Raw genomic sequence first — 12,395 nt, 5'->3', positions numbered from 1 at the left:
AATGTTTGTTTTTTATTTAGATTGCATTTTTGCTCCATTTGCTTTAATATTTTTTTTAAATCTCCATCAAGAAAAACATAATTAACATTCAAAAAATCTGTCTTGCATTCATAAGGTGAAATAACTACTGTAGCAACTTGTACTCATTGCCTTTAAAATATTCATAATCACAACTGATATCAGACTAAGAAAGTCAGAGATCTTAGTGGTTCATCACTTTTTTGGTATGTTTGTCTGTCTGTCTGTCTGTCTGTCTGTCTGTTTGTTTGTTTGTTTGTTTGTTTGTTTTTGTAAAGATGAGAATGACATTCCCAGTAGCTTTCGACTACATTACCTCTTAAGTATCCATCGCCGCATTATGTACCTGTTATCATGCAGTTGCCATGCAACCCTGTTGTTATGGTCTCTTTCAGATCATTTGGATTATTTGTCTCTTTCCAACTGAGCAGCAAAAATTGTCTTGAATTTGAGCGATTTGGGGGATCTTTCATTAGGGTATTATGTTGGTGATTTTGATTTCTTTCTATACAGACGTACGAGAAGTGTCACTGTATAGCGAGCAGCAATTCCACGTCGCAGTCGCCAAATTACGGCCACGGCGTGTCGGGACGCTGTGCGACGGATTGCCCCCTGAGGGCGCCCTTCTTCGCTCTCCTCTTTCTCATGATCACCTTCACATTCCTAGCAACTGTTCCCATGATAACTGGGACGCTCAGGTAAGCGCACATTTGGATGGTTAAGACGTTTAGGGCTACTAAGATGTTTTATTAAATGATGGAGCAGATCCTAATAAAATCACAGATCCTAATAAAATCAAATGATTGGTTGAGAGTAAACACGTGACCAGGCATTTATTTTGCATAACACGTAATTTTGTTTATGACCAGTCATTAGTAAAGTATAGTGATTGGTCATTAGCCCTTTCACTGTCACGTTGTGATGGTGAACTTGCAAGATTTCATTATTTTACCTAGTACTCGCGATGAGGGTGATTTATCAATTGAAGATGATCCACTTCACCATCCTATAAAGCAAAATTAATGACGCAAATCATTTTGTTCGGGCATTAGTACTGTTACCCTAATACTCAGGGTACCTTCGAAACAGTCCAAAGCCCGCCATAGTCGACTATCGCCCCTGGCGTGTTAGACTGTTACTAAGGTGCCTTGTGTGGGTGATTCTTACTAATGCCCTCCCTGATGTGTATTATTTTCATATTACCCCTCTCTGATTTTCAAATGAAGTTCTGATTTCTATCTGCTCTTGATTAGTAGACGCATTATACCCCATTGTGTTGTAGGCCCTATCGAATAATTCCCATATGTGCATGCATTATCTGTAAACTCTATTTCTGTGAACTGTTTGTCATCAGCGATGAGTCTTGTTTTAATTGAGGATTTTGCTGTTCCCATTTGGAAAGTCTACTTTCCAAATGGAAAGTAGACTTCAGACTTATCGTTTGCATTGAAATGAACCCCACTTAAATGAGCCACATTAACATGATGACAAATAATGCTCTGCATTTCTTGAAAGAAGTGGCTTTTCTCAACTTTTAAAGGGATGGTACAGTATTGGTGGAGATGAGAATTGGGCTTTTAACTTTTTGCAAGATACCAAGAAAACACTTATGATATAATACAGACCATATCATTTTAAGAGGAATTCAAAGTTTATTTGATGAAAATCGGATTTGGAATGACTGAAACATCCAAAAACAAGTAACACAAAGTGATCGTAATAAAGTGTGGGTTCCACACTTTATTAGAATTGCTCTTTTTTTAATATCTCAGTCATTTCAAAACCAATTTTCATCAAATAAACGTTGAATTCCTCATAGAATTACATGCTCTTTCATGTTTCATGAGAGGTTTCTCATTATCTCACCAAAAAATGTTAGAAACTAGCTGAAATTAGGTCTCAACCAAAACTATATCATCCCTTTAACATTGATCTATCTGACAGCAGTATGCTACATGTATAGGTATAATCCTCCCAACTCTACATTTTCATGCATTCATTTGTATTTTGTATTCATTTATATTTCAGAGTGGTCTCAAGATCTCAACGTACATACGCCCTCGGTGTCCAGTCATTAATGTTTCGAATGCTCGGTAAGTTTTACAATTCATTAGCCCGTCAAATGAATGTAATGTCGCTGGCGAACGTCTCATGAAAATGATTACTCCAGCGCCCCATTTCCTAAAAGATGTAAGGATAGCAGCTCATGCTGGAATGGTAACTTCCCATAGCAACAGCCAATCAGGAAACTGGATTCTTGTTGTTGCCATGACAATTGTCATTCCATTCTATCACATCAACCATGAAACGAGGCCCAGTTTTCAAACATAGGATTGTGTTATCAATATAATGACTGATAATTCTGTCTACAAATCTAGCATTTCATATGATTATTTAATACCTTTTTTTTTTTTTTAATAATAGTGTTTTCACTGGCGAAAAGCTAAGGAAATTCTCTTAATTTTCTGTCTCGTCACATGTCACTGAGACAGAGTTTTTTTTTTTTTTGTCTTAGTTTTGCGATATCATTTTGTGCGATGAAATTAAAACAAAGCGCAGTAACAATACCACGACATAAAACTAGAAAACATACAAAGTTTCAAGCGTCTCTATGTACCTCCGTTGGACAAAACGATATAGTTTTAGCTTATGCCATTAACCAAACAATACAATACACTTTTGAAAACATACCACTTATATGACACCTTGTTTACAAGATATTATTATTCAATGTTGAGACTGAATAAAAGATTAAGAATAGGAAAGAGAGAGAAAAATGCGGGTTCCATTAACCATACAATGTTTTCAGGACGAAAAAAAAAATCATTTAGACTCATCAGGTAATTCATTAGTAGAAAAAAAAATCTTTCGGGAGCTTTTAGATTTTTGCGACGCCGACGTTCAGAGAAAAAAAAAAATGTTCTGCGCATGCGCACATTAATTTTGCGTATACAAATCGACCTCGCGTCGTCAAAGTTTTCACGGTCCGTTCTGGGACATTTTTGCGTTTGCTCATTTCACGACGCAGAAAGCTACTTGATGCAGTGAGCATATGGGGGCACTATTTTACTCTGTATAGGCTGCGTCCTCGCGTAATCTAAAGCTACTTTGCAACACGACCCAGGGAGAGAAGAGAACGGCCAACGCAACCGTCGTCCTAACGTGCACGTCGCAGGTCGAAAGCTCCCTCTATTACAGTTTGTATTATCAGTCCCCACCAGTTTGACTTATGACGTTCTGCTTCGCTTCTCAGGGAGTGTGCCGGGGCCCGTGGTGTTTGGAGCCCTCATCGATAAGTCGTGTCTCCTGTGGCAGTACGGTCAGGACGGCAGCCGGAAGTGCTGGACGTACAACAACGAGCTCTTCAGCCGCTACACGCTGACGCTCCTCGTCGTGCTCAAGCTCCTCTCCGTCGTCTTCGTCATCCTCGCCCACGTCCTCTACAAGCCCAGCAAGCCGCTGATCAAGAAGGTCGATTCTCAGGATGGCATCAGGAGTAAAGCCAGCCAGAGCGAGCTCTCCATCTCCTCCCAAGACACCGGCACCATCGTCTAGCATCCCCGCGAGTTGAGGGCTCCGTAAGGTTTGGGCTTCCGCTACAACATAGCGGCATTTCTCTCCCAACCCTCCCCCAATTTTCATGGTGTTCAACACGGTAGGTGTGGTGGGCAGCAGAGTTTCTATCACCTACAAGCCGAGAGGCAAACGACAGCGCAATTGGTAAAACCTCTCTGTGAACTCTCTCTGAGTGGCAGGGACCGTTGGACAGGGCGTACAATGATTATGGAGTTTAGCGCTCAAAATTCACAAAGGATTAGTGAGTTGGAGAGTTTTCTGGATTTAGAACGAGCGCAGTGCGTCATGCTTGGTTATGTATGCTGGTCGGATCAAAGCTTTATCTTATTGGCGACAGGACGTGATTTACTTTGGTATTTTACTTGTCGATGTGACTGGTTGAATGAAGTCCTCCACTCTTTGTTCATGTTTACTGTGGCTGGTTGTTTATTTCTGCGGAATGTTGCACGTTTTCATAAAAGAGCGCTAGCAATATCATGCAGTTTCCTATCGAGTGTATGAGTATGAAAAAAAGTACATGCAAATGAGTAAGATCGGATATGCAGGCAGATTTATACTGTTTGTTTGTATGTCTGTTTGTTCCTTGGGGGTTTTGTTGTTTTGTTCTCAAGGGTGGCGTTCGACCAAATTGCGCACTGCATTAAAACTGTATCCTCTGTTGGAAAAGAAAATTCTTTAAGGCCCATACACATCTGAGGCTCCGGAATCATTCAAGAATTCATAAAAACTGAATTAAAAAAAAAAGAGAGAGAAAAAAAAAAAAAAACACCCAGCAACAGATGTGACGTTGTGGAATGATTATCCCCTTTAACTTGATAGAATACTCTAATACGTATCTGGTACAATGTAATGGGTCTTTTATTTATTCTGAGTATCTAATGCAGTACACGGCATTTTACAGAAACAGTTAGTATCCGACTAGCAACATGCGTCAAACAGTCAGGGGGGGTTCCATGAATATGGAAAGCGTAAAGAAGCTGCGATTCTGAAAGAAAACGGATAAGAGCGCTGTGTTCCACTCTAATGGAGTAACAACAGATCACGCCCAGCGAGGAAACCTGCCAAGTAGGCTATGATGTATGATCTTGCACCGATCAAAATTATTTACAGATCTGTCTTTTCTTGCATTCATTTCGTCCAGTAGTGATTTTCGTACCATTTTGTCGACTTTTTGCAACACCAATGATATAATAATTTTGTTGAGGTTTTGTGATTGTCGTTCAATTATAATGCACACTATACAATCGTAATACAGTGTGAAGGTGCAGTAGGGTACACGATGTATTTTAATCATCTATGACAATCAGTGCATAGTGCATTGGATTCGGTGTTATTACCATTAAGTTTGGCAATTGGTATTGCAACTGCTCTTTACTACTTTCATTTTTCGTCAAGTGATTCGATTTTTAGAACAAATTTATATTTTGATAAATATTTTGGCACGCAGTGAAACTAAATCTATAAATATTTCAGTATTGCAATTTTGTTCGTTGTCTGGCATGTTAAACACTATTTACCACATTGGAAAAAGGAAGAAAAAATGATTGAGTTTGTTGGAGCTGGCGATAACGATGTTATTGTTATTGTAGCGCTGTATCTGTTGATGGCTTAACCCTAGACTAGTCCAGAGTATACTCAGGCAGGTGTCTAGTCCAGAGTATACTCAGGCAGGTGTCTATTGGAAATGCGTGCTAAAGCAAAAATTAGCTCGTCCTCAATGGGTTAATCCCAGGTGTGTGTGTGTGTGTGTGTCGTTTTGTCGACGAAACCAATTAATGTGCAAACTAAGAAATCGCTTTGCGTTATCAGATCACTGCTTTATAGTATTATTGTATGGATAATTTATTATTCTGTTTTTCGTTTTCCGATGTAGCAAATTAGTATATTCCAACCAAAGATAATATATTTATATTCATGTTATACATGCACATAATTGTGAAATAAGTTTACTTTATATAAGTTGCCTTATTGTTAGAATACGTTTAGGCATATGGTATGACTTCCATAATAATAAAGCAATCAGATTTTGTTGAGAATTATCGATAACTTGCCAACATTTCTACCATCTTACCAGGAACGCTACTTTCTTTCTCATTTTTCTCTCTGCTTGAAAAACAGAACTTGCCTCCTCTCGATGTAGAAGAGAGAAAAAAAAGAAACAAACTGAAAGGGAATGAATTTGCCAAATCAAACGGATTTTTTTCTTCTTTTTTTTTTAAATAGTATTGTAACATACCGACGTAAGGCGTAAAACTGCACTGGAGAGGCACAACAAATAGATGAAATTGAAACACCAGTGCATACACACGCGTGTATAGCATAGTTCTGGCATCGGGCGTGCGCTGTTTTTTGTACGTGTGTTTGATGACAACATACCATGGTAACATCAAGGAGGTACTAAGCTCGGCTAGTACTAGCGTTTTGCAAAGGCAGCTCGCAGTGGACTCGCACGCACACAGCAATCGGATTGGTCGCTCCGCTCGCAGCTCGCTGCGCGCGCGCTGTGTGTGCGAGTCCAACTGTTCTCTGTGTGCGTGTGCTGAAATAATAGCGAGCTGCCTTTGCAAAAGTCTACGTTTCCACTGAATCCTCGTGGATGATATCTGTAGAATGACGCAACCAGTGGTAACAGGGAACCCTGGTTTGTCAATCGCTCTATCACTCCACCTCTTCTTCATAAGTGCATCATATTAAAGCAGATTTATTATCGTTTGTGGTGGATTTTTGTCAGAGCCAGCACCTTGGGACCAGTGAAAACACTTAATTATATCAAAATGTTGACATACGAGGCTTTGAAAAAGAGTTCATGGTGCAAATAAATTGTTGGCGAGGATTATTACTTTTGTCGTGCCAGAGTTAGTTTTTATACCTCTGATATCATAATGGGAGTACGTTATGATATTATGTTAGACTGGTGTTGGGATACGCTGCTGCTCTTGTCTGAAGGCCATTCCGTTGGCTGAATGCTGCCTCAGTGACAGGGCCCACAGCTGATCAAATGCAGCAGCGCCGTCGTTGACAGTATGCCTTTAAACTCTTAAACCTAAAATTTTCCGTGAAAATGGGGGTGGTGCAAACGGTGCGCAGGGTATTAATCTTTACACATTTTAAGTACCATGGGAGTACACTTTCCTCAAATTAAGATGATTAGAATTTGTGTTTACTTTGGCGGAGTTTGTAATTATTTTTCACGATTTTAAAATACCCGCCGTCATTTTCATGCGTCGTATGGTGATAGTCATGTATTGCATACATCCCACTTGTATGTTTATTGCCACTCCTTCCCCTTTGACGTGTGCTTATTAATGTACCTCATATTAAAATCGATCGTCTTTTTGTTGTGAATTATGATGTTCTTGTGTAGACTCATTGGCCCGAATTAACGAAGGTGGTTTTAAGTTTAAACCTTAAGTTATGTAAATTTCTTCTGCGTAAATACGATTGACAGATAGCGTCGCCAACAGACGTCCAGTAAGAAACGCGCATTGAATACGCGCATGTCAAAGGTACGCCTATTTCACGCTTATTTTAGACCATCGTCTAAAATCTGTCCCATGGTACACTATTAACGTTCAAACTACCTTCTTGAATTCGGGCCTTGTAGACGCAATGCCGTGTTCATTGCCATCTCTCGGCCACTTCATTGCCATGGTAACAGCGAGCAGACGATGCTCACGTATGTACCTCCAATTTCAATTACGAAAACGTCTCGCCAACTTCGTGACGGTGAAGTCTTTAAAAAGGGGCTAATATTAGGTAGATTTTCTATTTCACATGCTCGTTATTGTTCACCACATGTTCTCTTCGCATCGCTATGTCTTAAGCGATTTTTTTTTTCTAGGTCAACGGCGCTCATATGCTTGTCTCAGTTAGTAACACTGTTTGCAAAGACAAGATGTTGTAAGTAAAAACTATCGGTGTAAATTCTATGTTACTGGTAGTTAATAGAATGTACATAATTACCGTATTTTGTATAGGACACTATTTTCGGAATTAGTGTAAATAGTCATGCCACACTTAAACAAAGTAAGACATTTCTGCATTTCAATCATGTGGACATGCATTACATACCAAAGTTTGGGCCATATCTCTTCTTTGTTTCCATGGCAACATTTATATTGCCAATTCGATCAGATCTTTCTTGTGTAGACGTTCGTGCCACCATTAACAGCTTTGTCAATTTAATATGCTGCAACGGTTGCGGCGTACCGACAACGAATGGCGCCCTCTTCGTTTATACTGAGGAAGGGATGCCTGCCCAAAATGTGTGTGACACAAGAACGCAAGAAATTAGTACACAATATTGCTTATGTACATAATAACAACGAATGCAACGTTGTGCGTGTATGCAGCGTGAATTTTCCTCGTCTATGTGTATGCGTGCGTGCATGCTGTACGATCACACAATATAAATGTCAACGAAATCGCAGATGCCCAAGGTGCTTGTTTAGACATGGGGTCAAAGCGCTGTCGGATTTTATGATCTTCTGAAAAATATAAAAGAAAAGAAATACACATGAAAGCTTTCGTCATCCCGACAGGAAAACAATGGTGAAATTTCGCCTACTGTAGCAACCTTACTGCTTGCTCACCGTGGCTGATCGACTAACATGTACGCAGTTGTCTGTCGAATGTGTGTACAGTGGCATTTGATATGTGTTACAGAACGTTTTTTTAGGAGTTTTAAGTGGTTACCAGTCAGTAGGTCTGGTGTTCGAATCCCGGTCAAGCTGCTCTTATCCTTTAGGCCACTGTAGATGGTTCAAAGTAAAGTTGTTCTTACTGTTGATCTCATGGATGCGTCATATCTTTTGATTCAGGAACATAAAGAAGGGACATGAGTAGCTTGCATCAACAGTCCAAATACTGCTGAAAATGCCCAACACCAATTTCAATAACTGGGGCCAGTGGGAGCATTTTTGTGTGCACGAATAATACTCGAGCTGTAAATGAGCGTAGATCGTGTCAAAATCTTGAGCTGCACTCACACATGGTTATGTTGTGTTAATTCATGTATTTCTGAAAACATGGAAAAAAACAACAACAAGCAAACAACGATTTATTTTCCCGTAGTTTCTGAACTGTTTGCATGGACAGTAAAAAGTATGTTTGTGTACCTTTAAAAACCTTTAACAAATGTCTTTGAAAACGTTTCGTCATTCCACATGTAAGATTCGGGAGATGACCAAATTCTAGAATATTCCATTGTCATTTGTTTAGTTGCTGCAATGAAAAAAAAAAGAACAAAGACACCCCCCCCCCCCAAAAAAAAAAAAGTATAGAAGTAGTATGAACTAACATTTATTGTGACTGAATAGAATGATGCAAGCTGAAATACTCCTTTTGTCGGAAAATCAAACACAACCAAGTACATGTTAGTTGTGAATGACGCCCGGTGAGCAGTGCATTCAAGTAAAGGGAAGCGTATTATTATGACCGTTTTATTGTGAGGTAAAATGTCTATGCGATCGCGTTTGTCTATACGTAGCCGAATTAACTGGAGTGGATCGTAACTGCCAAACCCACGATCATTGCGATATCACATTTATACTGTCGTGCTCAATTGGGTATACGGTGCATGTCGATTTGATGTTAACGAGTGTTGATCTTTTCTTCACTCGTCTAATGCGTAGACATCACAGTGATATGGAAAATTTGTTTGTTTTATTACTTTTTATTTGTTGTTATTATTATTATCATTATTTTTACAATCCCTGTTTCGGAATTTCATAGTTTAAAAATGAATTCAAGCGGAAATTGCAGTTTGTTTTGCACTGCGTGTTTGTTTGTTTGTTTGTTTGTTTGTTTTTCCAACAGTCTGTAGTACTTATTTCAGGTGTTAATGGAAGTCTGAAACTCGCCGCTAAATAATCATTGGTGTAGGAACTTTCGTTGGGGCAATCGATTTAATACTTGTATTTGATGTCACGTAAAAATGATTCATCTACTTTAGCTTTTGTACCCGGAATGTCGTACTAATATTGATCGTATTTATTTCTTTATCTCTTGATAATGGTCATAAAATCAGATGTGACCATTTTTGTTCATTTTCTGCTTTTGCCATGATTTTCCTTTTTCCAGGCATAAAAAAATTGTACTTCCATAATGATTATTTCTGTCTTTTTCCTCGAAGGGAATTATATCCCTTTATTTGTGACAATACTCGCCATTTTGTCAGGAAAGGTTTAGATGAGTGCAATAAGAGTGTCTTATTCTTACGACTTTGATCTAGTTTTCCGTTTTTGAGTTGTTACGGTAAATATTTCTTGTCCATTTATGTCCTTTCGAAAGGTGCTCACAATCAATTGATTGCGTTTGTGAGAAAGATTCAGATCCAAACCACGGGAACAAGTGTGTCTTACCCAAAAAATGATGAAAAAAAGGAAAGGAGATAAAAGACAATCACAACACTGCTGCAATTACGTGTCGAGCACATTATGACGTACTTGTGCAATGTATTGGTCTTGTGTTTCTACGTGTGGTGTGTGTTTTTTTTTTTTGGGGGGGGGGGGTGCATGGGGCAGTGTGTGATATCGTTTGTAGCTCGAAGGTTTATGGATATTGCAAGATTCTTTACCGTGGCGGAAAAGTGATTGGAATTTTGTCATATGACTTGATGTATTTTCAAACGATGACAATGTTTTTTGGCCGATTATACATGAAGGTGCCAGTTTTCTTGTATATTAATGTATGTGGGTATTAGCTGTCGAGGCTCACGAAAGTCTTTTATATTTTAGTGTCACACGATGGTAGAATTTTGATTTACAAAATGTCGTACTTTCTGTGAATGAGTATGTGCATGATCGTAAAGACATTTTGCTGTATTTATACTCGAATCCGTTCCATTCTTTTATGCACACGGGAACATACATTGGGAGGTGAAGAGAGTTCCTGTTGATAGTACGTTTATCAGCCATGTTTCGTTCTATGTGAACGTCTGGTACACCATAATGACATCCGCAGATGTAGAAAAAGGTTTGGAATTGCACTCCATGCTGTCCACGATTTGTTTAGCAGCTCATGCAAAGAGTGGACACAGTTCCAGGAGTGGATTACATATCAGTTACGCAGAACTGACTAACTGAAGCGGTGAAGAAGGCAGGTCGTGTGGCTTTGTGTTGAATAGCGCCCTCTCTTGATTATATGAGGGACACGATTATGACGTAATGATAGGCAGTTATGCCTTGAACCTCCTTAGTATGCGATGTTCAATTTTTGTACGTGTAATTCTGAGGACCAAAGTCGCTGTGTATTATGACGATTTTTTTTTCTGTCATATCATGATGTGGACGGTATACGTGTATGTAGTCGTCATCTTATAACATTATCTCATATTTGTATGAAATTCGCCTCGAGTTATTTATGACTTTGTTCCTCGATAGAAAAATGTAAACTGCTCTGATGTTGGTTTACGATAACACGACGTTTATTACTCCTACTGAACCTTCACGCGTGCATTATTCAAACTGCACAGCGTTTTTATTCGTTGTATGTTTCTCACTAGCCTTTTATTGACACTGCTGTTTCGGAGCTAATGATATTGACACTGCTGTTTTGTGGCTAATGATATTGAGACATGATTTTCGAAGAAAAAATGTTGTCAGTTGGAAAGTTCGCGAGGGGGTCGAATAGAATAGTCTCATATCTTCATTACCGCTTTGAATTCAGTTTCAGTGGAATGCTGTGCATGTTGAAGAAGTCGATACGTGATCATAAAAACCATGCACCGGTGACTCACGGATGATATTTTTATAATCCAACGTTTTTTTGTTTTTGTTTTTGTTTTTTTTTTTTTTTACTCTGACCTACTTTAAACTAAGCATTGAAGCTACACATGACACTTGTCTAGTTTTAGTACAATTGCAATTAATAGTATTATTGATGAATTATTATTACAATTGTTATCATAATTTTTACCATTATTGTCAGTGTCATTTATCACTGCTACTACTACTACTATAATAATTATTACTATAATCATTATTATTGTAATCATCACTGTTGTTGTCGCTATAATTATCAAAGTAAAACAGCTACCTGTTAGAGGGATACATAACTTCTTATTCCTGTGTTACAAGACAACGGCACAATTGTGTTGAAACGAAAGAGCATCTATGCGAGGGACGCTCTATAGGTTAGAGTGTACAGCAGTTCTATTTTTAGCAGTGATATCACTCAATATGTCAATAAATTCCCATGCGAAATGCAAATTGCAAACAACGGAATGTTACGGAGAGAGTTTGCGATCCTTCGTATGGAAAAATAAATATGCAGTGTTTGTCCATCCAGCCATAATGCTTTGGAGTGAACGGACTATTTTCGCCTTTCTTTTTAATCTTTAGACGCAGTATAGGTCGTAAATTTGCGTGATCAAGTTTATGTGACGTCATAAATTTGGATGGCAGAGGGGTGCGGAAAAAAAAATGGAAGAAGGCAATGGCTCTTACCAGGCGTATTTCTAGCGGGCTTTCTCGCAAGGTTTTACTCATTCCAACGTGATCAGCATTGTAATGAAAGAGAACAAGAAGGGAGACTTTAATAATAGACGGAGGGAGGGGTTGGGGAAGAGTTGTCACAGATTATAAAAGGAATTAACTTGTCCGAACATCGTATACTCTATAGAGTCTGCACAGCATGTATGTGTTGGCACTCCACCGGAGACTAGAGTCAATATTAGCAAACCGTCCATTCTCTTTGTACATCCCGTGTCTGGGAGGCTGAATGCATGCTATCATAATGCCGCCGTCTTGCTGCACACGGATGGATGGCATTATTTCACGATTACGTTCACACCGGCTAAA

General features: G+C 38.9%; 1 protein-coding gene across 1 annotated transcript in view; it reads left to right on the top strand.

The window, feature by feature from the left end:
• LOC140239448 (solute carrier organic anion transporter family member 4A1-like) overlaps positions 1 to 3,573 on the top strand; it is a 52,733-nt gene extending 49,160 nt beyond the window's left edge. The window contains exons 10-12 of the mRNA XM_072319283.1: positions 532 to 716; positions 2,047 to 2,111; positions 3,272 to 3,573. Of these exons, the coding sequence (XP_072175384.1) occupies positions 532 to 716; positions 2,047 to 2,111; positions 3,272 to 3,573 (552 nt within the window). The remainder of the gene's footprint in view (positions 1 to 531; positions 717 to 2,046; positions 2,112 to 3,271) is intronic.
• Positions 3,574 to 12,395: the final 8,822 nt, after the last annotated feature.

Source organism: Diadema setosum, chromosome 16 (genome assembly GCF_964275005.1).
Source record: "Diadema setosum chromosome 16, eeDiaSeto1, whole genome shotgun sequence".
Lineage (NCBI taxonomy): Eukaryota > Metazoa > Echinodermata > Echinoidea > Diadematoida > Diadematidae > Diadema > Diadema setosum.
The sequence above is the reverse complement of the archived record's forward strand: the minus strand, read 5'-3'. Positions and strand labels throughout refer to the sequence as shown.